Source organism: Triticum aestivum, chromosome 1B, assembly GCF_018294505.1.
Source record: "Triticum aestivum cultivar Chinese Spring chromosome 1B, IWGSC CS RefSeq v2.1, whole genome shotgun sequence".
In the NCBI taxonomy this organism is placed as follows: Eukaryota; Viridiplantae; Streptophyta; class Magnoliopsida; order Poales; family Poaceae; genus Triticum; species Triticum aestivum.
Window position 1 is genome coordinate 97,140,278 of NC_057795.1, and position 20,013 is coordinate 97,160,290.

Sequence of the window (20,013 nt, forward strand, 5' to 3'; positions counted from 1 at the left end):
ATAGCAGGGAAAAGGTGATGCCAAAGATCTAAAAGCAAGGCATCATTACTTGTTTCATGGTAAAAGAGAGCGAGTACATGTTCTTGACCAAAAGGGGGCAACAAAATTACTCGGTTCTCATAATTAGTCATTATTGGGAAGTAATACTACACAATATTCAGACACTCTAGTTCCCTGATTTTGTTTCTTCAGGGTTGCTCATGCGGCGAGCACCACAGGTCCTCGGAAACTTGGGAATTGCATGAGCAACACAACCATAGAAATTAGGACAAAATTTCATGTCATACAATGTCTGAAAAATTGTAAAAAGCCACATAGAAATTAGGTTGGTTAACTATTAAAATTGTAAAAAGCCACATAGCAATATCTAAATAAGCAGAAAACTCAGTTAATATAAATAAAGCCAACGAAAGAGTGTATATAAATAATTACAGAACTGCTGTGCGGACGATAAACTGGCTGCACGACGGCTGCACGATGCTAATCCAGCCGTCTGCTCCACTTCCATGATAAGCATGGACGCACTGATATGCTGTGTCGGGCACAAATCGTCTACTGTGCATCGTGTGCATAGCAATGCTCAAATAATTATAAATTTCTAAGGAAACAGGTTATGAATCAGCAAATAAACATAATTGTTGGACAGTACTCACCTTGTAACAGAAGAAGTCAAGGAATGGGTGGGGATGCTGACGTCAAATAGGTGGCCGAGGTGGAATCTATTGGATCTGAAGCCACACCTAGAGTCCCTCCTCCACACGGCGGAGCAAGCATCCTCATATGGCTAGTTGAAGTTTCTCAGAGATGAAAGCTTGAAGATCCAACACAGATGTGGGGAGCCGTGCCGCACTGCTGGTGCAGGGTCACCATCGTCGTGACGTGGGAGCCGTGGAGGAACCGCCACCCCCGAGCTATCAGGCCATGGGCCGGCCGACGGTTGCGCCTCCATGGACGGAGCTGAACGCGCAACTGCTGTAGGCCGCCACCGCCACCGCATTGGTTTACATTGTACCATGAGTGTATGATGAACCAATTGAACGCTATGTAAACCAATGCACATCCCAGTAACAATGCAAGTTCTTTTATGTGATTATAATGTATCAAAGATAACAATAGAGAAGCAGGGAAGTGGACTTCATGAATTTAGTCACAAACAGCATGAGCAAAATAGCTTGGACGAACATTACACCTCCATTACAACCTTCTTTTAAAATGCTCTCCCCTAAAATGGACAAAGGTTTCATACTTTATCAATAGTAACGCCCCTTGGGAATAGAAAAACATGATATGTTTTTCACTGTCAAGAATGTCAACGTCATTAGACATTTATGTTCGTCCTTAGAGCTAGCAAGGCTATTGGCAGAATTAAACCAAGAGAGAACATCATCAAGGGCAAATAACAGCCATCATTAGATAAGAACTGGAAGATATCACAGAGAAGAAAGTCCTCTTTGCAAACAGGAGAAGCAGAGCCAAACCAGTAGAGTAAAACCTATGTAACTGTTATATTTCTAAACATATATAGTAGGCACTGGCGGAGCTACGTGTGACAAAACTAGGCCAAGGCCCGCTCAGCCAGTAACAAATGCAGTGCAGGATTCAGAGTAGACTGAGCTGTGAAAGAAAAAATAGTGGATTTCCTTTGTATTGGCCCGCCCACCTTTGATAGTGTAGCTCCGCCACTGATAGTGGGCATTCCATTAAGCAAATAATTGGCATATTTGAACATTCCCACTTTCGGAAAATCTTTCGGTGAAACATGAATACAGGTACAAAAACTTTGTTTTCGGAAACTGGGTTAAGATTTTTCAGAAACCAGGACTCGTAGTCATATACTAAGCCCACCCAAATGTGCTTAAAAGTTTCTTATGCCATGTCCCCATCATATATTTTCTCCTGAATCACTTTATTTCTGAAGTAGAAGTATTATTCATGCTCATGAAAGAAGAGAAGATACAATAATGTTCCCTTTAATAACTTATATTGGATGACAAAGAACATGCAAGTAAAATACGTTCTGTGATTGTTGAATACACTTATGCAACCAAAAGCTACACGTGCCATTTCTTGTCTCTCTATCTACTGAATTTTACTTGGTTATGTGATGTGAAAATTTTCAACCCACTGCAATTTATGATTTCTACTTCTGGTTCCGTTTATTTGAGAATGCAAGGGGGCAGGGGAAGTGAATTGCTCAACGGCAACACACCCGTGAATAATCAGACCAGCTAAGTGGCCGGACCAGTTCGTACTCCTTGCCGAAGCGCAACAACTTCAAAGTTCAAACAAAACATGTTGGAACAGGAGAACAAGAGGAGAAGGGAGGTGGCACACACCTTAGTGGCGAACCGGTCTCATCTTTCATAATGGCATCCCTTAGGACTGACCGGCACAAGTCCAAGTAGTCACACAGAAGACTGGGGCATGGAGCATTGAAGATTCAAGGCGCACTTTAGTTCCAAGCCGGTGACACCTGATGGCTACACACGGTTACCTAAGCCATGTTTACTCTTCATAGGGAGTTTTTTTACAAATGACAGCAAAAAAAGGCCGCTTAACCTGCAATGATGGCATGTTAAACACATTACACGCACATAGAGTAATTTCAGCGTATTGTTTGGTGATTCCTGAACAGCCATTTTGCCAGCTGATTCAGAGAAACTGAGAAAGTAATTAAGTATATTGAAAAATCAATTCAGGAAACCAATTCCATCTCCCCAAAACAATAAGATTAGTTGTTCGGCTATCAGGACGAAATACTTTCCGTGTGAGTTGCTAGCAATCACATAACAAGTAGCAACATAAACTGTCAACACATCCTTGAGAGCATATAACAAATCAAACGGCGCATGAGAGATGAACAACGCTGGTACCTTTGAAATACCACAAACAGTCTTTCATGGTCGTCGAATTGATGTTTCCGATTGCCTCCTTTGCACTACAGGTCAAGAGAGAAAACAATCAGAGGAAGAGACATGGAGGGACCGCAGATGGGGAATCCAAAAGAGATGGAAAAATCAACTCAAGGAGAGAGCTCGGAGTAATCCGAAACCTCGTCGTTTTGAGTCGTCGTCCGCCTCCCCGGAGCCAAGCAGCCGTCGCTCACCGTTGGTGCCAGCGCACACCATCCATGAGCCGCCGTCACTCGCTCCCCTCCCCCTCCTCGGAGAGACGGGACACATCTTCCCCGAGCAGAGACATATTTACGTTCGCCGCCACCCGCCCCGAGCACAGCGGAAGATAGAGACTAGACTAGACCGGCGGGAAAGAGAGGTAGAGGGGTGAGAGGGAACCGCCAGCTTCGCCCGCGCCTCCACGGACGTGAACTCTCATCCGCCGCCGCCACCTAAACTATCGGGTGTGTTTGGTTGCATTCTCGTCTCAGCATAGTTATTCACTCTTCATGCATGCTCAACTCAACACCCCTCTTCATGCATGCTTCTAGTGTATTTGTGTTAAACTAGTGTGAACTCATGCACCCTCCATACACTCTATCAAACACTCAAAAGTGGGTCGAGAAGAGAATTTTTGGGCTCATGCACCCTCCATACACCCTACTTTTTTTTTTTGAGAAAGCTCCATACACCCTACTGGACACACAAAAGTGAACGGCAGACCAGAGGCACCCAGAGACACGTACGCCAAAACAGGCCTCACGCAGGCCACGAATGACCTTAACAAACCCATTTAGAACCGCCATACACAAAACTGGGCCCACTTACCGCCCACGCAGCCCCGATGCACAAAACTGGGCCCACTTAACAAACCCATTTTGAGATAGTACCCCTCAAAAAAAATCTGTAGTGATAGTATTGTCTCAAAAAAAAACTGTAGTGATAGTAGCGTTTCGCCATTGTAATTCCTCTGTGATGGACTTGCACAGGTTCTTTTCCCTCCTGAAACAAAATACATTCTTCCCAAGAAAAAAAATGCCAGAACATATGAGCTGCTTCATCTTCCAAAAATTACAACGTGGCACAGATCGGCCTTAGTTTCTTACAACATATACAACTCCGTTGAGCAGATAAATGATCAGAATACCAGATCCCCGGTTCTCTCAAATTACAGATCACCATCAGTATATTCTCGATCATTTGGGGGTTTCAGGAAAACATCCTTGAAATCTAACTTTGCCTATACACCAGGCAGCAACAAAAATGGCTACATAAAGCCTGCTGCTGGATCATTGTATGGATGGATCAACACCCGACCGGTCAGGTGGAAACCCCGACATCTGCGAGGCTGCCGCCGCTTCTTCTGTGTGAACAATAAAACCTGTTCTAGGTCTCCGTCTGACACCAATTTTTATGCGAGTGTTCTCAACCATCTGAGGACACCGAGAAGGCCGGTGTCTAGAATAGGAGACCTTTGTTCAAGATCTGCGAGAAGACCAAATTCAGCCAAAAATATCACATCGTTCCACAATGGTCAACCTTCGTTGAGCTAAGGCATCTCTACTTCCTGGCGCCCATAATCATACATGCAAGAAACACTTCTTTCGATAAAATAACATCTGCTAAGAGATAGTAGGAACTCGGCTTAGTGTTTACCTATGTCTGCTGCAACACGATGAGCACACATGACCCCTGAAAATGCCACAGCAATCACTCCTTGCCCAGGAAAACAGCTGTCGCCGACGCAGTAAAGTCCATCTATTGACTGTAAATCAGATACTATAACTTCAGTTCTAGTAATCTTATATCACGATGGCATCACTTCGATCATTAGGTTAACAAAAAAAACTGTATCTTGAAATCTGTATTCTATTTAAGTAACTTACAGTGGTATTGAAAGGCATTGCCAGCAAACCCTTGGGTTTACCCCGTGGCATGGGTCCATATGTACCATCATTTCGGGCAAGAAATCTGCGGTGAGTTTTTGGGGATCCTACCTGGCAAAACCAAATATTAAATGAATGTTGTGTTACAAAATATATTGGTACCAGAAACCAAAATAAGGCCACTAAAGTTCACAGCATAGCCTTAAAGGAATGTGCAGTTAGCTCATGAAAGCCCATGATATAACATTCTACCTGGTTGGTGATGCATGGTGGTCTATCATGCATAATATAGTTTGCTGCACAAGGAACATGAAGAATCTGCTGAATACTCAAAACTTAACTGTGCTTTGGCTCAAAGAAAATATTCTAATACCTGAGTATTTGCTAATTGATATGGTTTATATCATTTGAAAGAAGTAAAAGGACTTGTCGCTTTCTATGTAGGGATGCAAGTGGACTGAGCCACAGCCCATTTTGTTTAATTGATGGTGCACTTATAGAGTTATAGTCCTATATATCCCTGGAAGTGTTTTTGGGAGGATATTTCTTTGGTAGTTCATTTTATGCAAAAGAGCAAATCATTTTATGGATTTTCAGCTGGACAAAACAGCCCAAAAGTGCATCCCTGTCGGCTGTCGGTGTACGTTTAGACCACTCTTCACTAGAGCTCATTATAGTGATTGAGGTATGGGGCTAACCTATAAATATTACCGCATATATACTGGGTAGATTGGCCGGTGCTGAGAGTAGGAAATATGACAAATAGACCAGATGGGATGCTCTAATGATCTTTTCCAATAATCATATTAAGTACTGCATCATAAATAGCTAATCATGTTTGCGCTGCTAACTACTACAGACTTGCTCATGCTCCCTTGTCAGTTTGAGGACTGGTAGCTAGCACTTTCAAGTTCAAACATGAAGTAGTCAAAATGAAATGATTGAAAATATTGACAGAATCCTGAGTTCCCGACATAGAAGGACTGTAAGAAGATACCTCCTTGAGGACTATTGAGTCTTGAAGACCAGGAAACAACTTATTTTCAAGTCTTCGTATGATCTCATTTGCCACAAGCTCCTTTTTCTGCTCATAATCCTTCCTAGGTAGACCCTGCCAAAGATTAAAGCAAAACAGTATTACGGGCATCAGTCAATACTTGTGTTCATACAAAAAGGCTTCGTTTGTACTCCCTCCGTTCCAAAATAGATGACCCAACTTTGTACTAACATTGTACCCAAAGTTAGTACAAAGTTGGGTCATCTATTTTGGAACGGAGGGAGTAATATTTTTTTGACATAATTTACATTTCAGCTAGAGCCCTGACATACCTCCCAATCTTCTATACCTGCAGTTGTAAATATATGAAGTATGTGATGTCCTTCAGGAGCCAAGGATGGATCAAGAACTGTAGGGATACTTAAAAATATGCTTCCATAAGGCTTTTCCAAGTTCGACCAGTCATCCTGAAAGTTACACTCACAATTAAACTCGTTACAGATTAAAATGTCCATATCAAATTCACCACTAATGTGACAGTGACTCTAACCCTCAATGATGACATGCCCAGTAGCATACAACCTAGTGCGTACCTCCAGTACAAAATGGTGGCAATCAGTACCAGCAGGTAAAACTGAGGCTTTGACACCCAGATGAATGGATAGAAATGATGGCGCTTTAACATAGTTCTTCTGAAAGTTTTTCTCCTCTTCTGGAAGCTCTTCAGCCTTCACGAGTTTTCCTGTAAGTTCATGCATTTGTTAACTCCTGGAGGAAACTGAACACATACTAAGTATGTACCAAAAAACTGTTCACACTGGCAGAATAATAACGGCAAGTTACAGTCGAGAAATATGGTTTTGGATGGTTGCAAAACATGAGAAGCAAAACTACGGCAAAGTTGCAGAAGATGAAGAACATTGTAACAAGTGAAAGTGAAAGAGATACTTTTCTAGCTTGACCATGAAAGGATATTCGCAGAATTACCAAATGTGTCCCATCTTGTGGCATTTGATATTACTGTTCTAGCGAATAACTCCTTCCCATTTGACAACCTCACTCCAACCTGTAGTAATGAAATGTTCAGCTGAGAAACCAAATCTAAACTTCAGACATTTGAAATCAGTAAGCTGAACTCACAGCTTTCCCATTTTCAAGAATAACATTGGTCACATTCGCCTTGTAACGTATTGCGCTGCCCTTTTCAACAAGGCCATTTGCCAAAGACACCGCAATACCACCAACACCACCAACTGGATAGTTAATTCCTCCAAAGTGCCTATCACACAATACCTGTCATGTTGACTTAGATAATTGGAGGTTGAATGATTTTCAAACAAAGGTCTGACAGATTAACATCGAACTTACCATGCTCGCGTTGATCATGGGTGTTTTCAAGGCATTGACTGTGCTCACAATAAAACACTACAAAAACCATAAATTGCTGTAATTCTTCAGATAAGCGAAAGTTGAACAAAAATGTATGCGTGGAAAAAAATTGAACAAGTGAGTAAACTCACAAATATCTCACACCTCAGCATCTATGAAGGATAGCAACTGCTGATCTTTTATGAACTTGCGAGCAATATCCCCCGCATTCTGTGGCAGATAGTATGCTGCATCATAGAAAAAATGATTCTATTATATCAAACAATCTTATTTCATAGTATCTCATATGAATTTATTTTTCTGTTGCTTTTGAGACTACAATTGTTTCAACTTCAGTTAACTAATTGTTCTAAATGATTTCTCTGTAGAGAAAATAAGGGTAAAACTTATTGAGGAATATAAGGATGCAGTTTTAATACCGAGAGTCAAGCATTCCAAAGGCTTCTTAAAAAATTGCCCGAATAGGTATAGAGGTTCTTCCAAGGACTTTAGTTCCAAAGAATTTAATGAATTGAAGATCTGTTCATACGAGACATAGATGTAAGTTGTGAAGGTTGCATAAGATAATAGCAACACAAAGGTAACAAATACAAGTAGTAGATAAAATAAAGACAATACCTTCCAACATATGCCATAGAATTTTAGGATTCCTTCTTTTTCATGCGGGAATTTGCTAACCAGCTCTTCAATGAAGTCATTATACTCCCTATGCACAAGAACGGAGAGGGCACCAGGTAGATGGAAATGAACCGTAGAAGGGTCTGGTATGACTTCCATCTTACATCCAACTGCTTCTAGTGCTTGTGTTATCAAATTTAAGTTTCCCTGGATGACAACACATGTCATACATATTACCAAATATACCCATACACACACACAAAATACTTCGTGCAAAATATCTTCTACAAAAATGCAATGAAATCCAGCGCTATAAGCTAATGTGTGAGCATTTTCATGAGAGGCACACACAAGCACAGCACAGACCAACGCTACACTCTAGCATGCACCATGCTGTGCACACCCTGAACATTCAGGCATTCACACTTGGTCGTGCTCATTGTTGATAAGCTGCACAGTGGTCACCTGCCCCCTGTAATGCTGTCTGTAACATGGCCTTAAGCCCTCAACCTCAAAATCAGGGTTGTCTCTTTAAGCAAAACAGTCCCAAGTGCAAACTACACTAATCATGGCATCTTCAGGCACCGGATGCCCGCAAAACAGTAAGTCGTCAACTAATTTAAACAACCAAGCAAATCACAAGTCCCACCTCTCAGTTCACACCCAGCCTATCCTTACCACACCAGAGCACAAATTCGCAGTGCAAAGCTTTACCCTTCAAATATTTCTCTCGGTGATCACAAGGCACAGCACAGGCACAGCACACGGAATCAACAAATTCACGGGTCGGAGCCAGAAATTTAACCGCGCAGCTACCAAGTTGCACTCATAACAAATTTTGTGCTGAAAATGGAGCGAATCAAAAGCCCCGGGCAACAGTTCAGCACAAGTGGGACGCCGGCGCTCTGCCCCGCTTTACCTTGTCGGAGAACCCGAACATGACGGAGGAGCCGACGTCGAAGGTGAACCCGTCGCGGCGGTAGTACCCGGAGCTGCCCCCGGGGATGATGTACTTCTCGAGGACCAGCACCCGCGCCCCTTTGGCGGCCAGCTGGGTCGCCGCCACCAGGCCCCCGATCCCCGACCCGACCACTATCGCGTCGTATCGCTCTCCGTCGCCTCCCTCTCCTCCCGGGGACTTCTCCGCGGCCAACACCGCCGCCGCCGCCTGCCTCTCCGACACCACCGCCACTCTCCTCCCCCTGGTACCTCCGCGGGTCTCGCCGCCGAGAGGACGGGGGCGGGAGGGGTGGTGCGCGACGGGCGCGGGGAGGTGCGGGGAGCGGTGGAGGCACCGCGCCGCGAGGGGCGAGAGGAGGAGCGGCATGGCGGCGGGGCGTGGGGGCGGAGGAGAAATCCGGCTGTGCCGTCGTTTTGTATGGCGTCGGGGTCGGGTATTTTATTCCGGCTTGGAGCGGAGTGGAGGAATCTGGCGGGGAGGGAGAAGGGTGGATGCCACGGCGGGAAGGGGACGAAGAAAGCGAGGAGGGAGTGGAGGGAAGAGGATGAGGAGGCAGGCGCGGACGGCCGCCGACGGTGGGCCAGGGTGGTGACACGCACCTCTCGCAAGGGAAGTGGTGGTCAACCAACCCTCTCAACCGCGATCATAACCTGCTAGCCGCCGGTCGACCGGCCAGACTCCAGGCCGGTCACCGCGCAGGCTGTTGGATCGGTAACATCCCAACCGTTTGATCTTGGTCTCCGTGTCTTCTGATCTGCCTTCCTCGTGCGGAAGCAGAAGAAGCACTCCTTCGATCCCTCATCGTGCCACCTCGTTGTCCCGTCGTGCACAACTCAGCCTCATCAGCGCGTGCCATGCGGGGTCCATCTCCGGCGAGGGACGGCTCGCGCGTCGTGGCCATCGCTGCACCTGGCACCATCGTCGCAACATCCCACCGGCTAAATTTTGTGTTTTGACCCTTTTTCAAAACTTGATCGAGATCTGACACTGCCTTGCAAAAATTTTAAGATCTGGCCATTTTCTTATCCATGGCAGTAGGTCCGCTCGCACCTACCGTCGGGCACCTGGGCGATAGCGTTGTACAGGCTACCGCCAGCCTGTTTGGGACCCTGGCGGTAGCAAAAGGTTCAGATCCTGAAATTTGTACAAACTGGGATTAGATTTTGATTAACTTTCAAAAAAGGGTCAAAAAATTAAAAATTGCCTAGAAAAGGGTCAAACATTAAATCCCCCCCACCCACATACACACCGCATCAAATGCTGTAGGGAAACTGTAGGATCAGAAGTATGTCTAGAGGGGGGGTGATTAGACTACTTGGCCAATTAAAAACTAACTTTTTCCCAATTTTAGTCTTTGGCAGATTTTATGTATCTTAGCACAAGTCAAGCAATCTTCACACAGTTCAAGCAAGCATGCAAAGAGTGTATGAGGAGCGGAAAGTAAAGCATGCAACTTGCAAGAATGTAAAGGGAAGGGTTTGGAGAATTCAAATGCAATTGGAGACACGGATATTTTTGTCGTGGTTCCGACAGGTGGTGTTATCATACATCCACGTTGATGGAGACTTCAACCCACGAAGGTAATGCTACCTCTTGAGCACTGCATTGGATTTCCCCGAAGAGGAGAGGTTGATGCAGTAAAATAGCGTAAGTATTTCCCTTAGTTTTTGAGAACCAAGGTATCAATTCAGTAGGAGATCACACACGAGTCCCTCGTACCTACACAAAACGATAGCTACTCGCAACCAACGTGATTAGGGTTGCCAATCCCTTCACGGTCACTTACGAGGGTGAGATCTGATAGAGATGATAAATAATATTTTTGGTATTTTTGATATAGAGATGCAAAGTAAAAAGTAAAAGGCAAAGTAAAAACAAAGCAAGTAATAAAGTAATGGAGATTGATATGATGAGAATAGACCCGGAGGCCATAGGTTTCACTAGTGGCTTCTCTCAAGAGCATAAATATTCTACGGTGGGTGAACAAATTACTGTTGAGCAATTGATAGAAAAGCGAATAATTATGATGTTATCTAGGTATGATCATGTGTATAGGCATCACGTCTGAGACAAGTAGATCGAAACGATTCTGCATCTACTACTATTACTCCACTCATCGACCGCTATCCAGCATGCATCTAGAGTATTAAGTTAAAAACAGAGTAACGCCTTAAGCAAGATGACATGATGTAGAGGGACAAATTCATGCAATATAATAAAAACCCCATCTTATTATCCTCGATGGCAACAATACAATATGTGCCTTGCTGCCCCTTCTGTCACTGGGTAAGGACACCGCAAGATTGAACCCAAAGCTAAACACTTCTCCCATTGCAAGAACTACCAATCTAGTTGGCCAAACCAAACGGATAATTCGAAGATACTTGCAAAGATAACTCAATCATACATAAAAGAATTTAAAGAAGATTCAAATATTATTCATAGATAAGTTGGATCATAAACCCACAATTCGTCGGTCTCAACAAACACACCGCAAAAAGAAGATTACATCGAATAGATCACCACAAGAGAGGGGGAGAACATTGTATTGAGATTCAAAAAGAGGGAAGAAGCCATCTAGCTACTAGCTATGGACCCGAAGGTCTGAAGTAAACTACTCACACTTCATCAGAGAGGCTATGATGTTGATATAGAAGCCCTCCGTGGTAGATGCCCCCTCCGGCGGAGCTCTGGAACAGGCCCCAAGATGGGATCTCGTGGATACAAAAAGTTGCAGCGGTAGAATTAGGTTTTTGGCTCCATATTTGATCTGACGGGGGTACGTAGGTATATATAGGAGGAAGGAGTATGTCGGTGGAGCAACAGGGGGCCCACGAGGCAGGGGGCGCCCAGGAGGGGCGCGCGCCCCACCCTCGTGACCTCCTTGGTTGTTCCTTGGAGCAGGGTCCAAGTCTCCTGGATCACGTTCGGTGAGAAAATCACGTTCCCGAAGGTTTCATTCCGTTTGGACTCCGTTTGATATTCTGTTTCTTCGAAATACTGAAATAGGCAAAAAACAGCAATTCTGGGCTGGGCCTCCGGTTAATAGGTTAGTCCCAAAAATAATATAAAAGTGGAAAATAAAGCCCAATATAGTCCAAAACAGTAGATAAAGTAGCATGGAGCAATCAAAAATTATAGATACGTTGGAGACGTATCAAGCATCCCCAAGCTTAATTCCTGCTCGTCCTCGAGTAGGTAAATGATAAAAAAGAATTTTTGATGCGGAGTGATACTTTGGCATAATTTCAATGTAAATCTTCTTAATTGTGGTATGAATATTCAGATCCGAAAGATTCAAGACAAAAGTTCATATTGACATAAAAGTAATAATACTTCAAGCGTACTAATCAAAGCAATCATGTCTTCTCAAAATAGCATGGTTAAAGAAAGTTATCCCTACAAAATCATATAGTCTGGCTATGCTCTATCTTCATCACACAAAGTATTTAATCATGCACAACCCCGATGACGAGCCAAGCAATTGTTTCATACTTTAGTAATCTCAAACTTTTTCAACTTTCACGCAATACATGAGCGTGAGCCATGGACATAGCACTATAGGTGGAATAGAATGGTGGTTGTGGAGAAGACAAAAAAGGAGAAGATAGTCTCACATCAACTAGGCGTATCAATGGGCTATGGAGATGCCCATCAATAGATATTGATGTGAGTGAGTAGGGATTGCCATGCAACGGATGCACTAGAGCTATAAGTATATGAAAGCTCAACAAAAGAAACTAAGTGGGTGTGCATCCAACTTGCTTGCTCACGAAGACCTAGGGCACTTTTGAGGAAGCCCATCATTGGAATATACAAGCCAAGTTCTATAATGAAAAATTCCCACTAGTATATGAAAGTGACAACATATGAGACTCTCTATCATGAAGATCATGGTGCTACTTTGAAGCACAAGTGTGGTAAAAGGATAGTAGCATTGTCCCTTCTCTCTTTTTCTCTCATTTTTTTTAATTTTGGTGGGCTTCTTTGGCCTCTCTTTTTTATTTGGGCTTCTTTGGCCTCTTTTATTTTTCATAAAGTCCGGAGTCTCATCCCGACTTATGGGGGAATCATAGTCTCCATCATCCTTTCCTCACTAGGACAATGCTCTAATAATGATGATCATCACACTTTTATTTTTTCTTACAACTCAACAATTACAACTCGATACTAGAACAAAATATGACTCTATATGAATGCCTCCGGCGGTGTACTAGGATATGCAATGAATCAAGAGTGACATGTATGAAAGAATTATGAACGGTGGCTTTGCCACAAATACAATGTCAACTACATGTTCATGCAAAAAGCAATATGACAAAAGTAATGTGTGTCATATGAACGGAACGGTGGAAAGTTGCATGGCAATATATCTCAGAATGGCTATGGAAATGCCATGATAGGTAGGTATGGTGGCTGTTTTGAGGAAGGTATATGGTGGGTGTATGATACCGGCGAAAAGTGCGCGGTATTAGAGAGGCTAGCAATGGTGGAAGGGTGAGAGTGCGTATAATCCATGGACTCAACATTAATCAAAAGAACTCATGCACTTGTTGCAAAAATTTAGAAGTCATCAAAAACCAAAGCACTAAACGCATACTCCTAGGGGGATAGATTGGTAGGAAAAGACCATCGCTCGTCCCCGACTGCCACTCATAAGGAAGACAATCAATAAATAAAATTGTGCTCCGACTTCATCACAAAGCGGTTCACCATACGTGCATGCTACGGGAATCACAAACTTCAACACAAGCATTCTTTAAATTCATAATCACCCCAACTAGCATTGCTTTGATATTATCACCTCCATATCTCAAAACAATTATCTAGCATCAAACTTATCTTAGTATTCAACGCACTCAAAAGAAAGTTTCACATATCTTGAATACCAAGTATATTATCTTTAAGCAAATTACCATGCTATTAACAACGCTCAAAATAATCTAAGTGAAGTATGAGAGATCAATAGTTTCTTTAAAACAAATCCACCACCGTGCTCTAAAAGATCTAAGTGAATTACTAGAGCAAAAATTATTACGCTCAAAAGATATAAGTGAAGCACTATGAGCAAAACTATCAAGCTCAAAAGATATAAGTGAAGCACATAGAGTATTCTAGCAAATTCCAGATCATGTATGGCTCTCTCAAAAGGTGTGTACAGCAAGGATGATTGTGGTAAACTAACAAGCAAAGACGCAAATAATACAAGACGCTCCAAGCAAAACACATAACATGTGGTGAATAAAAATATAGCTCCAAGTAAATTACCGATGGAAGTAGACGAAAGAGGGGATGCCTTCTGGGGCATCCCCAAGCTTTGCCTTTTTGGTGTCCTTGGATTATATTTGGGGTGCCTTAGGCATCCCCAAGCTTAGGCTCTTGCCACTCTTTGTTCCATAATCCATCAAAAGAATTCACCCAAAACTTGAAACCTTCACAACACAAAACTCAAATAGAAATCTCGTGAGCTCCGTTAGTGAAAGAAAACAAAAGACTACTTTAAGGTACTGTAATGAACTTATTCTTTATTTATATTGGTGTTAAACCTACTGTATTACAACTTTCTTATGGTTTATAAACTAATTTATTAGCTATAGATGCATTGAAATAAGCAAACAACACAGGAAAAACAGAACAGTCTGTAGCAATCTGTAACTAACGCAAACTTCTGGAACTCTAAAAATTCTACCAAAATAGGACGTACTGGAAATTTTTTTTATTGATCAGCAGCAAAAAGAATCAATGCAAAAGCACGTTTCTGTGATTTATTGAATTTTTTCTCGTGAGCGCAAAGTTTCTGTTTTTCAGCAGAATCAAATCAACTATCATCATAATTTATCCTATAGGTTCTACTTGGCACAAACACTAATTAAAACATAAAACACATCTAAACAGAAAGTAGAAACAAAATTTAACACTAAAAAGGAACAAAAACAAAAAACAAAAAATAAAATTGGGTTGCCTCCCAACAAGCGCTATCGTTTAACGCCCCTAGTTAGGCATAAAAACAAGGATAGATCTAGGTTTTGCCATCTTTGGTAGGCAATCCATAAGTGGCTCTCATGATAGATTCATATGGTAATTTTATTTCCTTTCTAGGGAAGTGTTCCATACCCTTTCTCAAGGGAAATTGGAATCTATTATTCCCTTCCTTCATATCAATAATCGCACCAATCGTTCTAAGGAAAGGTCTACCAAGAATAATAGGACATGAAGGATTGCAATCTATATCAAGAACGATAAAATCTACGGGCACATAATTCCTATTTGCAACAATAAGAACATCATTAATTCTTCCCATAGGCTTTTTAATAGTGGAATCCGCAAGATGCAAGTTTAGAGAGCAATCTTTAAAGTTACAGAAATCTAGTAAATCACACAAAGTTTTGGGAATAGTGGAGACACTAGCACCCAAATCACACAAAGCATGAAACTCATAATCTTTAATTTTAATTTTGATAGTAGGTTCCCACTCATCATAGAGTTTTCTAGGGATAGAAACTTTCAACTCAAGTTTTTCTTCATAAGATTGCATCAAGGCATCAACAATGTGTTCGGTAAAGGCCTTATTTTGACTATAAGCATGAGGAGAATCTAGCACGGATTGCAACAAGGAAATATAACCAATCAAATAGCAATTTTCGTAATTAAATTCCTTGAGATCCAAAATAGTGGGTTTAGCAACATCTAGGTTTTTATTTTTTTTCAATCCCACTTTCATCAATTTCATCATCAAGATCTAGAAACTCCGAATTCTTAGAACGCCTTCTAGGTAAAGGAAGATCATATTCAGTTTCATCAAGATTCATATTGCAAAACAAAGATTTAATAGGGGACACATCAATAACTTTTAGATCTTCATCTTGATTTTCATAGGAATTGGAAGAACACGCTTTAATAAAGGCATCTTTGGAAGCACGCATCCTAGCGGTTCTTTCCTTGCACTCATCAATGGAAATTCTCATAGCTTTGAGAGACTCATTGATATCATGCTTAGGAGGAATAGATCTAAGCTTTAAAGAATCAATTTCAAGAGAAATTCTATCAACGTTCCTAGCCAAATCATCAACTTTAAGCAATTTCTCTTCAAGCAAAGCATTAAAATTCTTTTGTGAATTCATAAACTCTTTAACACTACTCTCAAATTCAGAGGGCATCTTATTAAAATTTCCATAAGAGTTGTTGTAGGAATTTCCATAATTATTAGAAGGATTACTAGGATAAGGCCTAGGATTAAAATTCCCTCTATACGCGTTATTTCCAAAACTATTCCTACCAACCAAAATTCACATCCATAGATTCATTATTATTCTCAATCAAAGTAGATAAAGGCATATCATTGGGATCAAGAGAAGTATTTTTAGTAGCAAACATCTTCATAAGTTCATCCATCTTTTCACTCAAAACATTGATTTCTTCTATAGCATGCACTTTTTTACTAGAAGATCTTTCGGTGTGCCATTGAGAATAATTAGCCATAATATTATCAAGTAATTTTGTAGCATCTCCTAATGTAATTTCCATAAACGTGCCTCCCGCGGCCGAATCTAAAAGATTTCTAGAAGCAAAATTCAATCCGGCATAAAAATTTTGTATGATCATCCATAAATTCAAACCATGAGTAGGGCAATTGCGAAGCATCAATTTCATTCTTTCCCAAGATTGGGCAACATGCTCATGATCAAGTTGTTTAAAATTCATAATATCGTTCCTAAGAGTGATGATCTTAGCGGGAGGAAAATACTTAGAGATAAAAGCATCTTTGCACTTGTTCCAAGAATCAATACTATTTTTAGGCAAAGACGAAAACCAAACTTTAGCACGATCTCTAAGTGAAAATGGAAATAACTTCAATTTGACAATATTATTATCCGTATCTTTCTTCTTTTGCATATCACACAAATGAACAAAATTGTTTAGATGAGTAGCGGCATCTTCACTAGGAAGGCCGGCGAATTGATCTTTCATAACAAGATTCAGCAAAGCGGTATTGATTTCACAAGACTCATCATTATTAAGAGGAGCAATCGGAGTACTAAGGAAATCATTATTATTGGTATTCGAGAAGTCACACAATTTGGTATTATCTTGCGCCATGGCAACAAGTAATCCAATACACAAGCAAACAAAAAGGGAAACGGGAAAAAGGCGAAAGGAGAAGAGAGGAGGAGATTGGGAAAGAGAGGACGAATAAAACGGCAAGGGTGAAGTGGGGGAGAGGAAAACGAGAGGCAAATAATGTAATGCGAGAGATAGGGATTGTGATGGGTACTTGGTATAGTTGACTTTTGCGCAAACTCCCCGGCAACGGCGCCAGAAATTCTTCTTGCTACCTCTTGAGCACTGCATTGGATTTCCCCGAAGAGGAGAGGATGATGCAATAAAGTAGCGTAAGTATTTCCCTCAGTTTTTGAGAACCAAGGTATCAATCCAGTAGGAGATCACGCACGAGTCCCTCATACCTACACAAAACGATAGCTATTCGTAACCAACGCGATTAGGGGTTGTCAATCCCTTCACGGTCACTTACGAGGGTGAGATTTGATAGAGATGATAAATAATATTTTTGGTATTTTTGATATAGAGATGCAAAGTAAAAAGTAAAAGGCAAAGTAAAAACAAAGCAAGTAATAAAGTAATGGAGATTGATATGATGAGAATAGACCCGGAGGCCATAGGTTTCACTAGTGGCTTCTCTCAAGAGCATAAATATTCTACAGTGGGTGAACAAATTACTGTTGAGCAATTGATAGAAAAGCGAATAATTATGGTGTTATCTAGGTATGATCATGTGTATAGGAATCACATCCGAGACAAGTAGATCGAAACGATTTTGCATCTACTACTATTACTCCACTCATCGACCGCTATCCAGCATGCATCTAGAGAATTAAGTTAAAAACAGAGTAACGCCTTAAGCAAGATGACATGATGTAGAGGGACAAATTCATGCAATATGATAAAAAAACCATCTTATTATCCTCGATGGCAACAATACAATACGTGCCTGCTGCCCCTTCTGTCACTGGGTAAGGACACCGCAAGATTGAACCCAAAGCTAAACACTTCTCCCATTGCAAGAACTACCAATCTAGTTGGCCAAACCAAACGGATAATTCGAAGAGACTTGCAAAGATAACTCAATCATACATAAAAGAATTTAGAGAAGATTCAAATATTATTCATAGATAAGCTGGATCATAAACCCACAATTCATCGGTCTCACACACCGCAAAAAGAAGATTACATCGAATAGATCTCCACAAGAGAGGGGGAGAACATTGTATTGAGATCCAAAAAGAGAGAAGAAGCCATCTAGCTACTAGCTATGGACCCGATGGTCTGAAGTAAACTACTCACACTTCATCAGAGAGGCTATGGTGTTGATGTAGAAGCCCTCCATGGTAGATGCCCCCTCCGGCGGAGCTCCGGAATAGGCCCCAAGATGGGATCTCGTGGATACAGAAAGTTGCGGCGGTGGAATTAGGTTTTTGGCTCCGTATTTGATCTGACGTGGGTACGTAGGTATATATAGGAGGAAGGAGTACGTCGGTGGAGCAACAGGGGGCCCACGAGGCAGGGGCGCGCCCAGGGGGGCGTGCCCCCCACCCTCGTGACCTCCTTGGTTGTTCCTTGGAGCAGGGTCCAAGTCTCCTTGATCACGTTCGGTGAGAAAATCACGTTCCCGAAGGTTTCATTCCGTTTGGACTCCGTTTAATATTCTGTTTCTTTGAAATACTGAAATAGGCAAAAAAAACAGCAATTCTGGGCTGGGCCTCCTATTAATAGGTTAGTCCCAAAAATAATATAAAAGTGGAAAATAAAGCCCAATATAGTCCAAAACAGTAGATAAAGTAGCATGGAGCAATCAAAAATTATAGATACGTTGGAGACGTATCAGGTAACGGTTGCGCGAGTCCACGGAGGGCTTCACCCACGAAGGGTCCACGAAGAAGCAACGTTGTCTATCCCACCATGGCCGTGGCCCACGAAGGACTTGGCGCACTAGCGGTAGATCTTCACGAAGTAGGCGATCTCCTTGCCCTTACAAACTCCTTGGTTCAACTCCACAATCTTGTTGGAGGCTCCCAAGTGACACCTAGCCAATCTAGGAGACACCACTCTCCAAGAAGTAACAAATGGTGTGTTGATGATGAACTCCTTGCTCTTGTGCTTCAAATGATAGTCTTTCCAACACTCAACTCCCTCTCACAGGATTTGGATTTGATGGAAAGAAGATTTGAGTGGAAAGAAACTTGGGGAAGGCTAGAGATCAAGATTCATATGGTAGGAATGGAATATCTTGGCCTCAACACATGAGTAGGTGGTTCTCTCTCAGAAATGATAAGTTGGAAGTGTAGGTTCGTTCTGATGGCTCTCTCCACGAATGAAGAGGAGGTGGAGGGGTATATATAGCCTCCACACAAAATCTAACCGTTACACACAATTTACCAATCTCGGTGGGACCGAATCAACAAACTCGGTCAGACCGATTTAGTAAACCTAGTGACCGTTAGTGATTTTCGGTGGGACCGACATGCAACTCGGTAGGACCGATATGGTTAGGGTTAGGGCATAACATAATCTCGGTGAGACCGATTACACAAACTCGGTGAGATTGATTTTGGTAATAAGCTAACCAGAGAGTTGGTCAGGTAAACTCGGTGGGACCGGTTCGCTCATTTCGGTGGGACCGAAATGTTACGAAAAGGAAACAGAGAGTTTACATTGCAATCTCGGTGGGACCGATTGCTCACTTCGGTTAGACCGAAACGTTACAAAGGGAAACAGAGAGATTACAATCCCATCTCGGTGAGACCGAGATCCCTATCGGTGAGACCGATTTGCCTAGGGTTTGTGGCAGTGGCTATGACTTTTGAACTCGGTGGCGCCGGATAGAAAGAATCGGTGGGGCCTAGTTTGAATTTAGGTTTAGGTCAGTGTGGATATGAGAAAGTAGTTGAGGGTTTTTGGAGCATATCACTAAGCACTGTGGAGCAAGAAACTCATTAAGCAACACCTCATCCCTCCTTGATAGTATTGGCTTTTCCTATAGACTCAATGTGATCTTGGATCACTAAAATATAAAATGTAGAGTCTTGAGCTTTTGAGCTTGAGCCAATCCTTTTGTCCTTAGTATTTTGAGGGATCCACTTTCCTCATCCATGCCATGCCATTCATTGAGCTTTCCTGAAATATTTGTCTCGGAATAGTATTAGCCCAATGAGCTATATGTTGTTAGGAATTACCAAAACCACTAGGGATAGT

The 20,013-nt window shown here is 42.0% G+C and overlaps 1 protein-coding gene and 1 long non-coding RNA gene across 2 annotated transcripts; both read right to left on the reverse strand.

Moving 5' to 3' along the window:
• Nucleotides 1-209: 209 nt before the first annotated feature.
• LOC123087472 (uncharacterized) lies at nucleotides 210-3,373 on the reverse strand. The gene is made up of 3 exons (XR_006441411.1): nucleotides 3,053-3,373; nucleotides 2,874-2,938; nucleotides 210-2,559 (listed from the first exon to the last, which is right to left on the reverse strand). It is a non-coding gene; the product is annotated as an uncharacterized lncRNA (long non-coding RNA).
• Nucleotides 3,374-3,925: 552 nt separating this feature from the next.
• On the reverse strand, nucleotides 3,926-9,262 carry LOC123109998 (prolycopene isomerase, chloroplastic). The gene is made up of 13 exons (XM_044530425.1): nucleotides 8,704-9,262; nucleotides 7,785-7,991; nucleotides 7,586-7,685; nucleotides 7,311-7,393; nucleotides 7,146-7,202; nucleotides 6,918-7,070; nucleotides 6,765-6,843; nucleotides 6,371-6,519; nucleotides 6,110-6,244; nucleotides 5,778-5,891; nucleotides 4,781-4,891; nucleotides 4,551-4,659; nucleotides 3,926-4,379 (listed from the first exon to the last, which is right to left on the reverse strand). The coding sequence occupies exons 1-13, from the start codon at nucleotides 9,109-9,111 to the stop codon at nucleotides 4,306-4,308; spliced, it is 1,779 nt and encodes a 592-aa protein (XP_044386360.1). The 5' UTR covers nucleotides 9,112-9,262; the 3' UTR covers nucleotides 3,926-4,305.
• Nucleotides 9,263-20,013: the final 10,751 nt, after the last annotated feature.